Source organism: Hemitrygon akajei, unplaced genomic scaffold, assembly GCF_048418815.1.
Source record: "Hemitrygon akajei unplaced genomic scaffold, sHemAka1.3 Scf000052, whole genome shotgun sequence".
Classification (NCBI taxonomy): Eukaryota; Metazoa; Chordata; class Chondrichthyes; order Myliobatiformes; family Dasyatidae; genus Hemitrygon; species Hemitrygon akajei.
The window spans coordinates 1,403,099-1,422,069 of record NW_027331938.1 but is presented as its reverse complement, the minus strand read 5'-3'; the positions used below and the strand labels follow the sequence as shown (position 1 = coordinate 1,422,069).

The 18,971-nt window shown below is 44.7% G+C and overlaps 2 protein-coding genes across 2 annotated transcripts in view; both read right to left on the bottom strand.

Moving 5' to 3' along the window:
• LOC140721226 (NACHT, LRR and PYD domains-containing protein 12-like) overlaps nucleotides 1-18,971 on the bottom strand; it is a 61,621-nt gene that overhangs the window by 37,293 nt on the left and 5,357 nt on the right. Inside the window, exons 3-7 of the mRNA XM_073036080.1 lie at nucleotides 12,935-13,102; nucleotides 10,536-10,632; nucleotides 7,562-7,728; nucleotides 2,048-2,219; nucleotides 1,875-1,940 (exon numbers count right to left, since the gene is read on the bottom strand). Coding sequence (XP_072892181.1) covers nucleotides 1,875-1,940; nucleotides 2,048-2,219; nucleotides 7,562-7,728; nucleotides 10,536-10,545 — 415 coding nt within the window. The 5' untranslated portion in view covers nucleotides 10,546-10,632; nucleotides 12,935-13,102. The remainder of the gene's footprint in view (nucleotides 1-1,874; nucleotides 1,941-2,047; nucleotides 2,220-7,561; nucleotides 7,729-10,535; nucleotides 10,633-12,934; nucleotides 13,103-18,971) is intronic.
• LOC140721198 (uncharacterized) lies at nucleotides 10,672-18,289 on the bottom strand. Its single transcript, XM_073036057.1, has 3 exons — nucleotides 18,034-18,289; nucleotides 15,972-17,752; nucleotides 10,672-10,785 (listed from the first exon to the last, which is right to left on the bottom strand). Exons 2-3 carry the CDS (start codon nucleotides 17,583-17,585, stop codon nucleotides 10,672-10,674), a joined length of 1,728 nt encoding a protein of 575 aa, XP_072892158.1. The 5' UTR covers nucleotides 17,586-17,752; nucleotides 18,034-18,289.

Sequence of the window (18,971 nt, the reverse complement as noted above, 5' to 3'; positions counted from 1 at the left end):
ACGAGGCTAATTGAGTTTTTTGAAGAGGTAACAAAAAGCAATTGACAGAGGTATGGTAGTAGATGTGGTCTACATGGATTTTAGCAAGGCATTTGACAAGGTCCCTCACGAGAGACTCATCCAGAAAATCATGAGGCACGGGATAAGTGGAATCTTGGCTGTTTGGATAAATAATTGGCTTACAGGAAGAAAGCAGAGGGTAGTAGTGGAAGGAAAGTATTCTGCCTGGAGGTCGGTGACTAGTGGAGTGCCGCAGGGATCTGTCCTGGGACCCCTGCTATTTGTGATTTTTATAAATGACCTGGATATAGAGGTGGAAGAATGGGTGAGTAAATTTGTGGATGACATGAAGATTGGAGGAGTTGTGGATGGAGCTGTAGGTTGTCGAAGGTTACAAGAGGATATAGACAGGGTGCAGATTTGGGCAGAAAAGTGGCAGATGGGGTTCAATCCGGATAAGTGTGAGGTGATGCATTTTGGAAGGACAAACCAGAATGCTGAGTACAAGTTTAATCGTTGGTTACTTAAGAGTGTGAATGAACAGAGGGACCTTTGGGTTCAAATCCATACATCCCTTAAGGTCACTGCACGGGTTGATAGGATAGTTAAGAACTCCTATGGGATGCTAGGCTTCATTAATAGGGGATTGAGTTCAAGAGTAGAGAGGCCAAGGTGCAAATCTACAAATCTCTGGTGAGACCGCACTTAGAGTATTGTGTTCAATTCTGGTCACCTCATTATAGGAAGGATGTGGAAGCTATGGAGAGGGTGCAGAGGAGATTTACCAGGATGTTGCCTGGTTTGGAGAACAAGTCATGTGAAGCAAGGTTAGCAGAGCTGGGACTTTTCTCTTTGGAGCATAGAAGGATGAGAGGGCACTTGATAGAGGTCTAAAAAATTATGAGAGGCATAGATAGGGTGGATTGCTAGTACCTGCTTCCCAGGGCACCAACAGCAAACACTAGAGGACATATGTACAAAGTTAAGGGAGGGAAGTTTAGCGGAGACATCAGGGGTAAATTTTTTACAAAGGGTTGTGGGTGCCTGGAACAACTTGCCAGGGATGGTGGTGGAGGCTAAAACATTAAGGGTATTTAAGAACCTCTTGGACAGGCACATGGATGAAAGAAAAATAGAGGGTCACGGGGTACTGTGGGTTTAGTACTCTTTTTAAAGGAATACATGGGTCGGCACAACATCCAGGGCGGAAGAGCCTGTACAGTGCTGTAGTATTCTAGTGTCTAGAGTCTAGTGACTAGGGTCATGTCAGAGGCAACTATGTTATAGATGCTCCTAGTTATACATGAATGTGCAGGAAATGCAAGGAAATGGTCAATAATATAAGAAAGGGTACCAAAGTATATTTTTTTTCTTTCCCAGATATATAAAGAGTGGAAAATGGGAGAGGGTCAATATCGGACCACGAGAAACTGTTGTTGTAGTTGCAGTAACGGGTGAAAAGGAAATGCCAGACAAACTCTGTGCAAGTCACTGGCAGAATTCCAAAAGGTAAAGAACATCAACAAACAGAAATGTGTGTAGTGCTATTACAAAGGAAAAGGGGCTTGGAAGATGAAAGGTCTGAAGATAGAAAAGTCACCTGGACTGGGTCATACAGTGTATCAGGAGCCTGCCTGGGGTGTGTTGGGATTCCCAGAGCGTTAGGACCTGGAGTGAAGGCTTCATCAGAACCAACAGCTGGATTAATAGAAAAATATATTGTAGAATATTCAGGCTGCAAAGAGAGATTCGTTGAATTGTTACTTGAATCCAGAGATCAGCGAATGATTAATGGCGAATTTTGATTCCTAGGCTTTGTCAAGTCACAGACTAACATTTGATATGTGGTTTGAACTGTGCATTTGATCACTCACCGAGCAGCTGAGTGGGTAATTCAGATAAACCTTGGCCGATGTTCATGTATTCCTGTGGATCAGGACCTGTTTAAATATTTAAAAAAATCCATGGAAACAGAGCTAAAATAGTTAAAATAACTAAAATGTTTATCTCAACGTGCCTTTGTGTTCAGTGTGTGGTTTTAACATACCGAGTTCCTGTATTTCCTTCAGAATTCTGTCCAACTTCGGTAACTCAGTCCTCCACATCAGAAAGGATTCCCACATTGCCCTCCGGGCCTGGGAGCCTTTGCCATTCACCAAACTGAGGAAGAGTCTGGAACTCTCTGCCCGGTTTCCCTTCTCTGTCAGCTCAGTGACTTTCTACAAAAGGAAACAATGAATTTATTGTGGAGCAGACAGACAGACAGACAGACATGGAGAATGTGCAGGAAAGTATCTGTTCATGGCCCCAGTAGCTTCAGAACAGATGCAGTCACTGGGCTGTTGCCTCATCCTCTCTGGGTTCAGTCATTAACAGAGAAACAGTAACTGAAGGAAATTCTAAATCAATAGTGTGTAAGAATAAGGATTTCCTGACACCCTGCAGTAGATGCAATGTGATTAATTTCCTTGATCTGTCAATGTGCAGCATTACATCAACAAGATGTGACAACAAGAACGGAAGAGAGGGGGGAGAGAGAGAGCAAAAACAAATGGATGGCGGGCATCACTGAGTCGTGGCTGACAAAAGTTTATAGTTGGGTGCTTAAATCCAAGGATAAATATTGAATCAAAAGGATACGCAGGTAGGTGAAACTGTTGGGTTGAAACTGCTGTCATTAAAAATGAAAAGTCCTGAGAAAGAGGTGATGTCGGATTAGACGATGTGGATGTTAAGAAACTGCATAGGTAAAATGACCCTGATGGAAATTATATACAGGCATGTTAACAGTAGCCAGGATGTGGGCTACAAATTACATCGGGGGAGAGAAGTGGCATGGAAAAAGGTCAATGCTAAAATTGTCACGGGGAGTTTCAATATCCAGGTAGCTTTGGAAAATCAGATCGGTGCTGAATCCCAAGTGAGGGAATTTATAGAATGCCTATGAGATGGCTTTTGAGGGAAGCCTATGGTTGAGCCCACTATAGGAAAGGCGGATCTGGATTCTGTGTTGTGTATTGAACCAGATTTGATTAGGGAGCTTCAGCTAAATAAACCCTTAAGAGGCAGTGATCATAAAATAGCAGAACTCAGCCAGCAGGTTGAAAGGGAGAAAGTAAAGTTAGAGGTATCAGTGCTACAGTAGAATAAAGGAATTACCTCGGCATGAGAGAGGAGCTGGGCAAAAATAAATTCGAAAATGACACTAACAGGGTCAATGGCAGAGCAGGAATGGCTGAAGTTTCTCGGAGGACAAACAATCACAATGATGAAGAATTATTCTAAAGGGAGGATGATCAACCGTGGCTGACGAGGTAGTCAAAGCAGCACAAAAGCAAAGGAGAGGGCACAGAATATTACAAAATATAGTAGAAAGCTGGAGGACTGGGATGTTTTTACAAATCAACAGAAGGCAATTCAAAAACCGTAAATAGAGAAAATATGAAATAGGAAGGCAGGCTAGAGAATGATGTAAAATAGCTTACCAAAACGTACGTCTGATATATGAAGATTGAAAGAGAGGAGAGTGGATATTGGACCACCGGAAAATGACAGTGGAGAGGTCCTGTCAGGGGACAAGGAAATGCCGGAAGATATTGGTCGGCATTTTGCGTCAGTCCTCACTGTAAAAACACTAGAACGTGCCAGATATTTGAGAATGTCAGGTGGCAGAAGTGAGTGTATTTGCAATTATTGCGGAGAAGGCGCTTGGTAAGTGGAAAGTTCTGAAGATAGATGAGTCCAGATCAACTCACCCGATTGTTTCTGAAGGAGGAGGCTGAAGAGATTGTGGAGACATTAGTAATGATCGCTCAAGAATCACTAGATTTTGGAATGGTTCCGGAGGACTGATCATTTTAAACTATAGACCAGTTAGTCTGATCAGCGTTTGGGAAGATGTCAGCAGTCGATAATTGAGGATAAGGTTTTGGGGTATTCGGACGCACATGATAAGAAAAAGGCCAACATCCATGGAAGGGAATCTTGCCTGACAGAACTGTTGGAATTTTTTGAGAGAACAGCATATGCTGGGTCGACAACAGAGAGTCAGTGCAAGTTGTTTACTTGGACTTCCCGAGGACCTTTGACCAGGTGTCCTACATGGACCGATGAAAAAATGGACACATCAGTGGCAATTGGAATGTAGTATAGTGAGGTACGTGGCCATATACTGTAGCAGAAATAATGAAGACGTAGACTATTTTTGAATCTGGGAGAAAATTCAGAAATCAGAGTTGTAAAGAGTCTCTGGAGACCTGGTGCAGGATTCCATGCAGGTTGAGTCGGTGTTCGGAAAGACAAATACAAAGCTAGCATTCATTTCGAGAGGATCAGAATATAAGAACAAGCACTGGCCAGACCGCACTCGCATATTTTGATCTCCTGTTCAGAGAAAATATGTGATGGCATTGTGAAAAATCCAGAGAGGAATCTAAACTAACAGACCCTGTGATATTAAACCAGATTTTGATGGGAATGGATCCTGGATGCACCTGTACTGGCTGGAGTGTGGAAGGATGAGGGGGAATCTGATTGCAACCTGTGGAATATCGAAAGGCATTGAGAGGACGTGGAGATGATGTTTCTAAGTGGGGGAGTCTAGAACCAGACGGAACAGCCTCAGATTAGAGGGACGTCCATTTGGAACAGAAATGAGGATATTATTTAGCCTAGGAGTAGTGAAACTGCAGAATCCATTGGAACTGACAGCTGCGGAGACCAGGTCATTGAGTATATTTAAAACAGAGGTTGGTATCTTCTTGACTAGTCTGGTCAGCAAAGTTCACTGGGAGAAGGCAGGAGAATGGGGTTGAGGGGGATAGTACATCACCCATGATGTAATGGCGGAGCAGAATCAATGGGCCTAATGGCCAATTGTGTTCTAATGCCTTATGGTCTCATGATGTGTAAAGACAAAAGAAGATTAAGAAATGTCAGTGCGGCTATCTTATAATGGAGATGGTTACTGCCTGGCACTCATACCGTAAAATGGTAATGACTTCCTGAATGCAGGCATGGGTTTCCTGAGTAACTGAGGAATTATGAATTAAACATTGAATAGTCTTCAAGCAACATACACCTATGATGGAATTAAGCTAACTGAATATGGATGGACTTAGGACATCGCTCTGAGAAATAAGAGAGGCAGCGTTTAAGGGTAAGCACAACATTGTGGGCCGAAGGGCATGTACTGTGCTGTACTATTCTATGTTCTATGTTCTGTGTCCCGGATTTGAATGATTGATCTCCTAGAACAGATATCAGTAGGGAATAATGGACAACAATTATGAAATAAATCAGCATAATTCCCTGATGGCCCACTGCACTGTAAAATAATCCCTCAGTTTCACTGCTACCAGGTCCGAGGAGTTACAGTTGTGAAAGAAATTTAACCAGTAAAGCAGACGTCTCCAGATGATGAATTTATAGATCAACATCATATTTACAGATCACCTCTTGCCTTTGGATAATGCCTGTGTGATTCATTACAGACAGCGCCAATGAATCCCAACGAGAAAAGAGTCACTCACGGGTGTAACACACTTGATTTTCTAATACCACTCATGGCTGAATAGGTCAGATCTAGGACAAGACAATCACTGTTTGTGAGCTCCAAGGAGAGTGACCTGAAATGGTGTGTCCCTGTCTCTCATTAGTTAGATATTCAGCAAGTTAGCAGTTTTTTTTGTTTGCCCCTTCCCTTTCAGGAAATCCTATTGATCTTCTTCCCTTTCAGGACAACCTGTTGATTTTTTGGGATCATGAGATATCAGCTAGTCACCAGATTTATTTTATGTTTTGTGCTTTCTTCTGCCCTTTTAGATCAAACTATTGATTTTTGTGGTCATAAGATATCACCTTTGTGCGTGATCTTTCACATCTAATCAATCTCAGAGATTTTCGAGGAAGTTACCAGGAAAGTTGATGAAGGCAAGGTTGTGGATATTGTCTACATGGACTTCAGCACGGTACAGGATCAACAGGTGTACCTTGTACACCTACAAGGTCCCGTACAGGACGTCGGTCTAGAAGATTCAGTTGCTTAGCATTCAAGATAAAGTAGTAAACTGGATTGGACACTAACTTTTTGCAAAGAATCCGGAGTGTCACTATAGACTGTTGCATTTCTGTTTGGCGCCTGTAATTTGTGCAGTGTCACTGGAATCGGTGCTGTGCCTGTTGTTGTTTATCATCTATATCAATGATCTGGATGAAATTATGGTTAAGAGCATCAGCAAATTTGCTGATGACTCCAACATTGGGAAGGAGCAGTTGACAAAGAGGTAGATTACAAGAGCTTGCAGTGAGGTCTGGACCAACCGGAGAATGGGTTTAAAAGGGGCCGATGCAATTTAATGCAGACAGTTGCAAGATGTTGCACTTTGGATGGACCAATCAGGGTAGATCTTACACAGCGACCGGTAGAACAAAGTGATCTGGGAATACAGGTACATAAGCCATTGAAAGTGGCAGCAAATGTTGATAGGCTCTGAAAGTAAGTTTCTTAGCGCATTATCCTTGGTAATTGAAAATATCGTGTACGATATGATGTTGTATAAGATGTTGGAGAGGCCTAATTTGAATATTATGTGCAGTTCTGCACACCTACCTGCAGGACAGATGGAAATGTTTGAAAGAGTACAGAAAAAAAAAACATTACAAGGATGTTACCTGGACTGGAAGACCTAAGTTATAAGAAAAGAGTGAACTGATTAGGACTTTATTCATTGGAACATGAAAGATTGAGCGGAGATTTGATAGAAGTGTAGACAATTACATTGGGATATAGATAGGATAAATGCAAGCAGGCATTTTGCACTGAGGTGAAGAGGTACTACAACAAGAGGTTATCACTAAAGGGTGAAAGGTGAAAAGTTCAAAGGGTACAAAGGTGAAACCGGTTTACTCAGAGGGTGGTGAGAGTGCGAAACTAGCTAGCAGGGCAAGTAGTGCAAGTGGTTAAGAGAATTCTGAATAGATGCTTGCATAATGAGCGTATAGAGCGCCATGGCCCGGTGCAGGTCAATGGGAATAAGTAGATTCTGTAGTCTGGCATGGAATAGATGGGCCAAAAGGCCTGTTTCTGCACTGTACTTTGCTGTGACTATGACAAGTCAGCCACACATTGTTTGGGAACTCACGGAACCAAGACAAGCTGCGGTTAGCTGGTTTCCCTGCCTCAGGTACCGCAGTCAAGCCGGTTGGCCCAATTGACAGTTTAATACTCATCCTGGATTAATGAGATGAGGTGAAGCTACCCGACGGTTCAGCTAAGATTTGAAATTTGTTTCAGATCGAATGCCTTTTGGAAGACCAGATATGCAGCCACTGCTCTTACTTCACACTGATAAATACAGCAGGTGATACAAGAAAAGGTGATGCTAAACCTGCAGTTCCCAGTGCTCCCCACCTTAAAGACTGAAACCAGATCTGCGAGAGACGAGTCAGACATCAAAGTCTCCATTCCCAAGTCAATCTCCTAAAACGTGCAGGAGATTAATGTTGATCACTATTCCCCCTGATACCAGCAGATCAGTGACAATACACGAACTGCACTCACCTCATTTTCTTCTCTACTGAAATATCCCTCCTCTGTCAACATCAAACCGAGTCTCTCAACCTTTTCTTCAATTGCTTGTTTGAGTCTGTCTCTGTAGAACTTTGTCAGTTGATACAGTCGATATTCCTCCCCCTGTGCCAGGAGGTCGGTGATTGTAAACTGTGGCTCTGTGAATATAAAAAGGAAAATGTAGGCTTGAACTCAGATATCCCTCGTCTCCACCGCTCTCACCCAACTCAACAAAAAACCGTGTCTTGAACCTGCCTACAGATACAAAATTAGATTAATTCTCCATCTCCAACACCATCACACTGAGCACGGAGTCCCCCTACGGCTGTGTGCACAGACCACTGCTGTTCGCTCTGCTGACCCACGACTGTGCTGCAACACACAGCAAGAACGACGAGTCAGCTTACAGAGAGGAGGTGCAGTAGCTAACGGACTGGTGCAGAGCCAGCAGCCTGTCTCTGAATGTGAACAAAACAAATTTCTTGGTGTTCATCTAGCGGAGAATCTCACCTGGTCCCTCAACAACAGCACCATAGCAAAGAAAGCCCAGCAGTGTCTCCACTTTCTGTGAAGGCTGAGAAAAGTCCATCTCCCACCCCCCATCTTCATCACATTCTAAGGTGGTTGTATTGAGAGCATCCTGAGCAGCTGCACCACTGCCTGGTTCAGAAATTGCACCATCTCAGATCGCAAGACCCTGCAGCGTATAGTGTCAGCTGAGAAGACCATCGGGGTCTCTCTTCCCACCATTACGGACATTCACACCACACGCTGCATCCGTAAAGCCAGCAGCATTATAAAGGATCCATGAACCCCTCATACAATCTCTTCTCCCTCCTGCCTTCTGGGAAAATGCACCAAAGCATTCGGGATCTCAAGACCAGACTATGTAACAGTTTCTTCCCCCAAGCTATCAGACTCCTCAATACCCAGTGCCTGGCCTGACACCTTACTGCCCTATTGTCATGTATATAATGTATTGCAATGTCTGCACTGTTTTGTGCACTTTATGCAGTCCTAGATAGGTGTGTAGTTTAGTGTAGTTGTTGTGTGTTTTCTTTTTTTCCCTCTGTGTTGTGACCAGATTTGGAGTGAAACTGTGCTGGTTAATGTGAACCGTACACCCTGTCAGGTGATCATCCCGATAAGCCGGTGACTGGACACATTTACTCCCAGTAAAATAGCATGATAAGCACAGTAATACTAATCACAGCAGTTGAACGCACGGATGACCACGGGATCATAATGCACCGGTGTCCGGTGATACCGGGAAATATCACTGTGATTATCTTCCACAAGCTAAAATCTCCCTCGGTCACTAACTGTCCAGTAGTCTGTGTCACACAAAGACCAGCAACGGGATTACACATGGTCCAGTCTGCTGGATCACACATTCTCCAGTTGCTTTGTCACACGAGGGGCTGGAGACTGGACAAGGGGACTGGAGTTGCTTTCTCCAGTCCCCTTGGTCACCGACTGACCATTCCCTTGAGACGCACGTTGTCCGGTCCCCTGGGTCGCAGGCTGACCATTCCCTTGCGATCTATGCTGACCTCTCCCCTGGTTCCCATCTTCTCCCCTACCTGCTGATCATCATGTAACAACTATGCATGTCATTGGCAAAGTCTTGGTTATAGAGCTTTGTGTGTAGTTGCAGTTGCTAATCTATAGGATGGAGGTGATGAAGCTGGAAAGTGTGAAGTGAAGAATGAACACCATGGTACTGGGCTAGGGTGTTGTTTTTTGTGTTATATGATTGGGCTGGGGCAGCTTGCCCTGGAGCACAGGAGCTTGAAGGGAAACCTTACACACACACATACAGTAATCAGAGGTGCAGATAGGGTAGATGGTCAGAGTCTTTTTTCCCGGGTGTGGGAGTCTGAGACTCGAGGGCAGAAATTTAAAAGGGACCAAAGGGGCATTTTTCACGTGGTGGCTGATGGGTATAAATTACATGCATCCAGAGGAGGCCGCAAACACAAATAAACTTACAAAATTGAGAGCATGTGGGCAGGAAAAAGGGGAGAAGAAGTTTACTAGGGAAATTTGGGAAAACTGCAGGAAAATGGGACATTTAGATCAGCATGAATTATATGGGCCGAAGGGCCCGTTTCCAGGCTGGAGCATCGTTTTTATTCCAGCTGGAATCTCAGATTTGAGCACAATCACAATGTCTACAGGTGACAGAGACATTTGGTCATTGGTTATGCCGGGTTTCCCAGCCAAGATCCTAGGAATTTAAATTAATGTGGAAGATCATATCAAGAGGGAAATATTTAGAAACTCAGGTTCACCATTTCTCCGCAGCCCAGACATTCACTGGGGTGTTAAAACTCCGAAGCAGATCACAAATGTATCTACAATGAGCTGCCTCCTGATCCTCAGCCATTCCCAGCACCGGCAATGATCTCCGCTCCGCTACAGAAAACAGATTTCGGTGACACCCCTCCTCCTTTGCGTAGCAGGCAAGAAAAACCAGGGGGGAGTTGGTAGCTTTCCTTCCAAAACCTGAAATGCTGTGTAATCATAGAATCTCGGAAATCCCGGAAATGCTCCTATCATCTGCTTCTGAATTTTATAAGTGAAAGTTGAAGATCTTACACCTCAGGGTCTGTCTGGAGGTGAAACGGACCCTGACCCTGAACATTCACATAAACGACAAGATCGCTGTCACATTCCTGTCTGTGTTTCACTCATGACCACCTGATTCAGGAGCCCCTGCTCCTTTCACTCAGCTGAAGCTTTGTATGATGAGCGGAGTGATTCGACCATTACTGGTGTCAGGTCCCTGCGCTGGAATTGTTGGGTTAATCAATTACTCAAGGCCGCTTTACCAGTGGGATAAATGACACTGCTTGATGAAACTTTTCTATGCCCTGTTAACACCTCTGTCAGTTTTTTTTTCATCTGAACTATTGTGTACAAACGCGACAAAAGTTTAATTCAAAGATCCCTGTGATCATACCTTTGTCCATTCTGATTCTGACTGGCGATTGTTGATTGTCGTCGTCTTGTTTACACTTTGGTCGCTCTGCAGGACAGCTCCACCTGCTGGTGAGGCTCTAAATTTCACAACAAGCAGACAGTGAGTCAGAGTACGACTACTTTGCAAATATGACAGTATTTCCATCCCCTGCAGCATTTGGCATGGGGACCAAACATTCCCTGTTAGTAACCACTTCCACACCATATCTGTCCACTGATACCTGGCGCATCTACTGACAGAGTCACAGAGCAATAAAATCCAAATTCAGAGCGTTCAGCCCAACGAGACAATGCCAACCACAGTGCCCACTGAGATGGTCACAATTGCCTGTGATGGGGCCATCTCCCTTCTGGCCTCTTCACTCCATCTACACACCCCAACTGCTTTTTGAATTATGCAACTGCACCTGCCTCATCCACTTCCTCTGGCTGTTTCCTCCACATGATCCCCAACATCTGCATGAATCCGCTGCTGATCAGATTGGGTTTGCAATCTCTTTACCAGCCCCTGTCCATTTAGATCCCCTAGATGCTACGATAATCTTCTCTGTGAACAGGACTACTAATGTTGTGCATTCTGCGAACTTACCAGTCAAGTAATCCTTGTGCAACCGCATCCAAAGACCATGGAGCGGCTGATAATACAGAATCTGAGGCCACAAACCAGGCACGCCCAGGATCCTCTTCAGTTTGCGTATAAGGAGAAGGTAGGAGTGGAGGATGCTATCATGTATTTGCTGCACAAATCACTCTCTCACCTAGATGGGGTCAGTTGTGCTGTGAGGATTACATTCCTTGACTTCTCTAGTGCCTTTAACACGATCCAGCCCAAGATCTTAAGGCACAAACTAACGGAGATGGGAGTAGACTCTCACATGGTGAGTTGGATAGTGGACTACTTGACAGATAGACCTCAGTATGTGCGGTTGGGAGACTGTAGGTCTGACACGGTGGTCAGCAGCACAGGAGCGCCGCAGGGAACCGTACTCTCTCCGGTCCTGTTCACCCTGTACACATCAGACTTCCAATATAACTCGGAGTCCTGCCATGTGCAGAAGTTCGCTGATGACACGGCCATAGTGGGGTGTGTCAGGAATGGACAGGAGGAGGAGTATAGGAAACTGATACAGGACTTGGTGATATGGTGCAACTCAAACTACCTGCGTCTCAATATCACCAAGACCAAGGAGATGGTGGTGGACTTTAGGAGATCTAGGCCTCATATGGAGCCAGTGATCATTAATGGAGAATGTGTGGAGCAGGTTAAGACCTACAAGTATCTGGGAGTACAGTTAGACGAGAAGCTAGACTGGACTGCCAACACAGATGCCTTGTGCAGGAAGGCACAGAGTCGACTGTACTTCCTTAGAAGGTTGGCGTCATTCAATGTCTGTAGTGAGATGCTGAAGATGTTCTATAGGTCAGTTGTGGAGAGCGCCCTCTTCTTTGTGGTGGCGTGTTGGGGAGGAAGCATTAAGAAGAGGGACGCCTCACGTCTTAATAAGCTGGTAAGGAAGGCGGGCTCTGTCGTGGGCAAAGTACTGGAGAGTTTAACATCGGTAGCTGAGCGAAGGGCGCTGAGTAGGCTACGGTCAATTATGGAAAACTCTGAACATCCTCTACATAGCACCATCCAGAGACAGAGAAGCAGTTTCAGCGACAGGTTACTATCGATGCAATGCTCCTCAGACAGGATGAAGAGGTCAATACTCCCCAATGCCATTAGGCTTTACAATTCAACCGCCAGGACTTAAGAACTTTTTAAAAGCTATTATTAATGCTTTTTGAGATAGTGATTTAGATGCATATCATATTTTTTTACTGAGTTAAGTATTGTATGTAATTAGTTTTGCTACAACAAGTGTATGGGACATTGGAAAAAAGTTGAATTTCCCCATGGGGATGAATAAAGTATCTATCTATCTATCTATCTAAATCATTGCTATAAAATGACAAATGTCAAAGGTCCCAACTTGTAGCCTCACGGCACACCGTTAATTACTCGCCTCCATTGCGAGGAGAAATCTTCAACCACCACTCTTTTCTTGCTACCTTGAAGCAAATTCTACTATCACTACAATACGACACACTTGGAGCTTCTAAGAAAGGGATGAAATTGTCAACGCATTTTAAAATGATTATAACGTAACAAGGAAACATCAGAACTGACCAAAAGCTACTTCAGATGATGCAGGACCTTCAAATGAGCAAACACTCAGAGAATGTGAGTGACTGTAAAGAGCTGGGCTTCTGAAAGCACATTACCAGACCTGGAGTGATTGCAACTTGGTCTGACCGAGGCATTCCACCTAATTTGTACCTTCCTTTGTAAAGATATGCAATGTTTACAGGACCAGTGTTCGAGTGAATGAGACTCACCAAACTTTCTCCTGACTGAATCAGTGAAAACTCTGAGTCAGAGGGTTCTCTTCAGTTGGTACTCTCAGTCCTCGGGCTGGTTCACTTGTCGCTGTTCCCTCGTTCTCATTCGTGGCTTCTTTCCAGCTGTGGGCTTTTCTTCCAATAAATCTCTCACCGCAGGTCTAACTTTAACCAGAGAGATAATGAAGCACATTAACAATACAAAGGAGAAAAAAAATTTCTGCTCAATTTTTTCAAAAGCGAATCTTACTGAAATTTAAACGCTGAAGACAAATAAAAGAATCTCATTGAACAAATCTGTAATTGTCCCTCACACGTCACAAATCCTGATACGGGATATGAAGGACTCATCATTCAGTCATGATAAGATATCAGAGCAGAATGAAGTGATTCAGTCCATCGAGTCTCCTCCATCATTCAATCATGGCTGATTTTTTTTCCGCCCCAATGCCATATTCCTGCGTCCTCTTATAAAGTGCTGGAAACTCGGTACAGCAGATTGCATCTGTGGAACAAGACACTGTGGAAGACCCAGTATCAGAACTGGGATTATCCAAGATGATGCGTGATATGCTGAACGCTTAATTGCGCAATTTGGCCCAGATCTCATCATTGCTCATACCTTTAATGGGGGAGGTACTACACACAGTGTTCTGAAAATATAGTAAAAGTGATTATCGGGGCATTAATAGTGATCTTTCGAGAAACGAAAACAAAAAGCTCTTGAATTTATAGTAAATGGACCGTGTAACGTTCTCGCTCGGGTGTGAAGTAACGCCGAGGTAAACGTCAAGATAAACCAGAATCAATGCAAACGAGACCGCAGTAACCATTTACTGTTCACTCTTCACATTAACGCATGGTGAAAACTGTTGAAAAACAATACAAGATTGGTACAGTGTTTGTTCCCTTCTAAATATCACATTTACATTGTGAATACTTGCAAAGGTAAAACTACAATAACTACATTACATTAAAGTGCAGCATACAGTCAGAATCTAGCTGCTCCATTGGCTGCTTTAGATACACTTCAATACAAACTATCCCGACTCTTTAACTGACGAAAAGGTAAACCTTACCGACCGTCGTTACTTTTAACAGAATCGGCGTTAACATTTTAACTCAAAATACCGATTATCTAATGACTTACAGCGTTGCTTTCACTGTGTCTTTGGTGCATAGAGAGACCCTAGTCAGCGTTATGGTCGCACATGTGAGTGACCCCCACCCTTGCGTGAATCTCAAACCGGTAATTCCCCACAAGACGCGGCGAACCCGGATGTGACGTCATCGCAGCCGCGATGTATTACAGACAAATCAATTGATTTAAACAATCCTAACTTTAACTAAAAATGCTAACAAATTACTACGCGAAAATATTATAAACTAAATAACTGCCATAAAGGCAGCACACTCCCCGCTTGGCCTTCGTAAGGTCACAATGAACATAATACAAACTTCAGTCTCTAAATCAGTCGTTAGGTAGAAGTAGAATGACTTCTGTAACAGGCCTTTGGTAAATTTTCCCATCGCCTTGGTCGGTAGTTTTCAACTCGACTTCCCTGACATGTCCATCCCTACTAGGGAATGTGGCAGTGATTCTGGCCATTGGCCAGCAGTTGCCGGCGATTTGCTTGACCTTGAGCAGGACTAAATCTCCAACTTGAAGGTCCCTTCTCCATTGCTTTGTGTACAGGTCCTTATCGGAGAAGTCCCCTGGTGGAGGGGCAGCTCCTGCCTTCTGCGTAAGGAGCATTGATGGCGACAGTATGAAGGGGTTTTCCGGGTCAGGAGACACGGGTAGGAGTGGTCGTGCATTCATAATGGCTGTGACCTCTGCCATTGGTGTGCCCAGTACCTCGTGGGTCGATCGGATGCTTTGCTGCATCTCAGGTCTCCTTTTCGTGGTTTTTTGCAAGGGCGTGAACCGCTTGACTGCCTGCTCTTTGTTGTTTGGCAAGCACTGGCGTGGTTCTCTGAAAGGTAGTGGGGTGACCCCACTATTTGCTTTGTCTCTGAAGACCTTGGTGTCCTCCGTTTTTAAGATGGTGGCGTCTTGAGCCGATGGAGCGAGTTTATTATCATGCTCCTTTTGAGCAAAGACAGACTGACCGAGCGTCTCGTCAGTTACTTTGCGCTTGTTAAAGCCTTGTGGTGCTTCCTGGACGCACATGGAACTTGTGCGGGGTTGAAGAATCATATGGCGGCTACTCTCTAGCACATTGGTCTTGAGTGTGTTAGCCGTTGATTTGTGTTCGTTGCCAGGGCACACCTCTCCTATCACCACCCAGCCCAGATCCAGGCGTTGGGCAAAGGGGGCGTCGTGTGGTCCATTGACCTGCTGCCTAACCTTGTGTACCCGGAGAACATCCCTCCCTAATAGCAGGAGTATTTCTGCTTCTGGATCCAGCTCTGGGATGTGTTTGGCGATGTGGTGGAGATGTGGTTGGTGTAGCACCGCACTTGGCGTCGGGATCTCAGTGCGGTTATTCAAGATTTTCTCGCACTCTACGAGTGGGGGGAGACAGATGAGGACTTTACCATCCAGGGACTCGATCTGGAAGCCTTCGGCCCTCCTTCCGTAAGTTTTCATGTTGCCTGAGCAAGTTCTAAGGTAGTATGGGAACTGCTCACTCTCAATGTTGAACAAGTTAAAGAACTTTGGACTGACTAGCGAGCGGTTGCTCTGATCGTCCAGAATTACGTAGGCTTTGATGGCCTTGTCTTTGGCTCCCTTAGGGTACACCTTAGTGAGACAGATCTTTGAACAAGAACGGCTTGCCTGAGCTTGACCGCAAACTTCCGTACAGCTCGAGCTGACAACAGTTGTCCTGGAGTGAGCTTCTTCCTCCCCGCCGTCCTGTTGTGGGGGTGAAGGAGCGTTGTCGGTTTGCGGTGACGGGCCAGGATGCATGGCCCAGTCGTGATTAGTGCTATCACATTCCAGGCACTTCACGGCGATCGTACACTCTCTCGCACAGTGAGAGGTCGAGGAACAGCATCTAAAGCATATTCCTTTCTCCTCGAGGAGGGCCTTCTTCTCTTCAAGGGGTTTTTCCCTAAATGTTCTGCATCTTTTGAGGGGGTGGGGTTTGTTATGCAATGGACAATTCTTGCTAGAGTCGTTGTTAGTTGTAAGGACTTCAGTCTTAAGCGCTGAGACTGGTTTAGTAATGTTGGAATTATTCGAAGTGGATTTATCTGGCTTGGTGTAAATTGTACTGCTTCCTGGACCTATGAGGCTAGGATCGTTTCGCTTCTTCGCCTCCTTGCACACGAACCTGGTGAAATACTCGAAGGGAGGGAATTGACCTTCGTGTTCTTCCTTGTAATCTGAGGCAACGGACAACCACCTGTCCTGCAGCCCAAATGGAAGTTTGTCCACGAGTTGTCTAATCCCGGTTGGAGTGTCTAGGTATACTAGACCAGCTGAGTGGCCATCTTCTTTGGCGCCTTGAATCTCCATGAGTAAATCTCCGAATTCTCTTAGCTTGGTGTGGTCCTTGGCTGACACCTTAGGAAAATTTCCCAAACGTTGGCATAGCGCCGCCTCAATAATTTCGGGGGCTCCGTAGCCCTCCTGAAGTCTCTCCCATGCTTTCTTCAATGCTAGCTCGGGTTTGTTGATGTACACTGAACGCATGCGTCTCACCTGTTCACATGATTCTTTTCCCAGCCATTTTGCCATAAGATCCAACTCCTGGGTTGCTCTGAGCTGGAATCCGTCGATAGCGTTGGTGAAAGTGGAGTACCATGCACGGTAATTTTCAGGTTTATCGTCGAACTGGTATAGTCCTGAAGTGACGAGATCCCGTCGTGTGAAATACCGTGCTGCGGATTCGTCTGCAGGTGGCGTGCGGGCTGAGGGAACATGTCCACAGGTACATGACTGAGGGCGTACATCTGTTATGGGATTTGCTGGTCTGGACTCAGTCTTTGCCTCTCTTCTCCCCAAATCCGGTAAGTTCGGTGTCGAGAAGTACTTGTCGTGAGCCCTTGCATTCCTGGGTTCATCGCGGAGTTGCGAGGGTAAATTATCTTCCTCGGATGGACGTGATGCCGTCGGGCCTCTCCAAGACTCCTCGTGAAGTGGGACGTTATCGAATAAGTAAGGAGAGGAAGAAAGAGTCTTCCATTCCATTTGAGATTGGACATAGTCCCTTGTACGTTCCAATCCGATCTTTTCTGAGGTAGATTTTCCGTCCTTCGGATCATGCATTTCTTCGGCGTCTTCTATTAACTCTGCTTCCACCTCGGCAGCTGCTGCTTCTCGTTCTAGCTTCAGCGCTTCTAACCGTGCCTCTACCCTTTTCCTTTCCAATTCGTTTTCGGCTTCTCTGGCAGCCGCTTCGGCTTCTCTGGCGGCCTTTTCCTTCTGGTTTTCGGCTTCTCTGGCGGCCGCTTCCTTCTGGTTTTCGGCTTCTCTGGCAGCCGCTTCGGCTTCTCTGGCAGCCTTTTCCTTCTGGTTTTCGGCTTCTCTGGCAGCCGCTTTCATCTTTACTTCTAATTCTTCTTTGGCAAAGCGCGCTCGCACCTTGGCGGCTTCTGCTTTCGCTCTTGCTTGGGTGGCCTTACTTGATGCCCTACTGCCCCTGTCGCAGGATGACGATGACTTTGACAACGACTTGATGCTGGATCGGGTTGACATGGCTGCACTTTAAACACCTGATAATGCCGCTTTTTCACTGTAACGTTCTCGCTCGGGTGTGAAGTAACGCCGAGGTAAACGTCAAGATAAACCAGAATCAATGCAAACGAGACCGCAGTAAGATTAACCATTTACTGTTCACTCTTCACATTAACGCATGGTGAAAACTGTTGAAAAACAATACAAGATTGGTACAGTGTTTGTTCCCTTCTAAATATCACATTTACATTGTGAATACTTGCAAAGGTAAAACTACAATAACTACATTACATTAAAGTGCAGCATACAGTCAGAATCTAGCTGCTCCATTGGCTGCTTTAGATACACTTCAATACAAACTATCCCGACTCTTTAACTGACGAAAAGGTAAACCTTACCGACCGTCGTTACTTTTAACAGAATCGGCGTTAACATTTTAACTCAAAATACCGATTATCTAATGACTTACAGCGTTGCTTTCACTGTGTCTTTGGTGCATAGAGAGACCCTAGTCAGCGTTATGGTCGCACATGTGAGTGACCCCCACCCTTGCGTGAATCTCAAACCGGTAATTCCCCACAAGACGCGGCGAACCCGGATGTGACGTCATCGCAGCCGCGATGTATTACAGACAAATCAATTGATTTAAACAATCCTAACTTTAACTAAAAATGCTAACAAATTACTACGCGAAAATATTATAAACTAAATAACTGCCATAAAGGCAGCACAGACCGTCTAGTTATTCGCTGCTCAGAATTAGTTCTGTATTGTTAAGCACCTGAGCATCATTGCCTCACAGTACGCTCCCACGGACAAGGCGAAATTATTATTAATTTTTCTTGCGTTATTCATTACTATTTCCTAGATACCAGAGAGGCTCCCGGTGAAACTGTTTTGTCCACTCTATTGACTTTTAACATCTCCTCTATAACAGGAAGCACGATAATGTACCATATTCAATCGTGATTAATATGCATAGAATGTAACGTGGTTCGGTCTCCAATGTTCCCTCTAATTACTATTTTCGCAGCTACATGGATCAACTATTGCTCTGAGCCGGAAATTTTCACACGGACTGAGAAAAGCACAACATCGTAGATGTGTCCTCTTTTGTAAAATGCATCTATGAATATTTTAGGATAAAGACAGACAAGAGAAAAAAAATCCTTTTGATTTTAATTACTAATTAAAGGACAGGATATAAATGCAGTACAACAAAGAAAAACGTTCAGGTTTCATAAACGTTTGTCCGGCAGTGTTTAATTCCATCTGCGCTGCAACAAAGGCTCCGTTCGTGGGAGCATTTTGGTTAGGCAGACTGAAGGCTAACAATTACACCAGTGCCCAAGAAGAGCTGTGTGAGTTGCATTAATGATTATCGTCCATAGCAATAACAGTTACCGT

Excerpts from the sequence above, each read along its gene's own strand:
- LOC140721198 (XM_073036057.1), bottom strand. The coding sequence starts at position 17,585 with ATGTCAACCCGATCCAGCATCAAGTCGTTGTCAAAGTCATCGTCATCC. Across the intron at positions 10,786-15,971 it reads AACCCCTTGAAGAGAAGAAG|ATGCGCCAGGTATCAGTGGA; the intron begins GCCCTCCTCGAG and ends CTCTGTCAGTAG.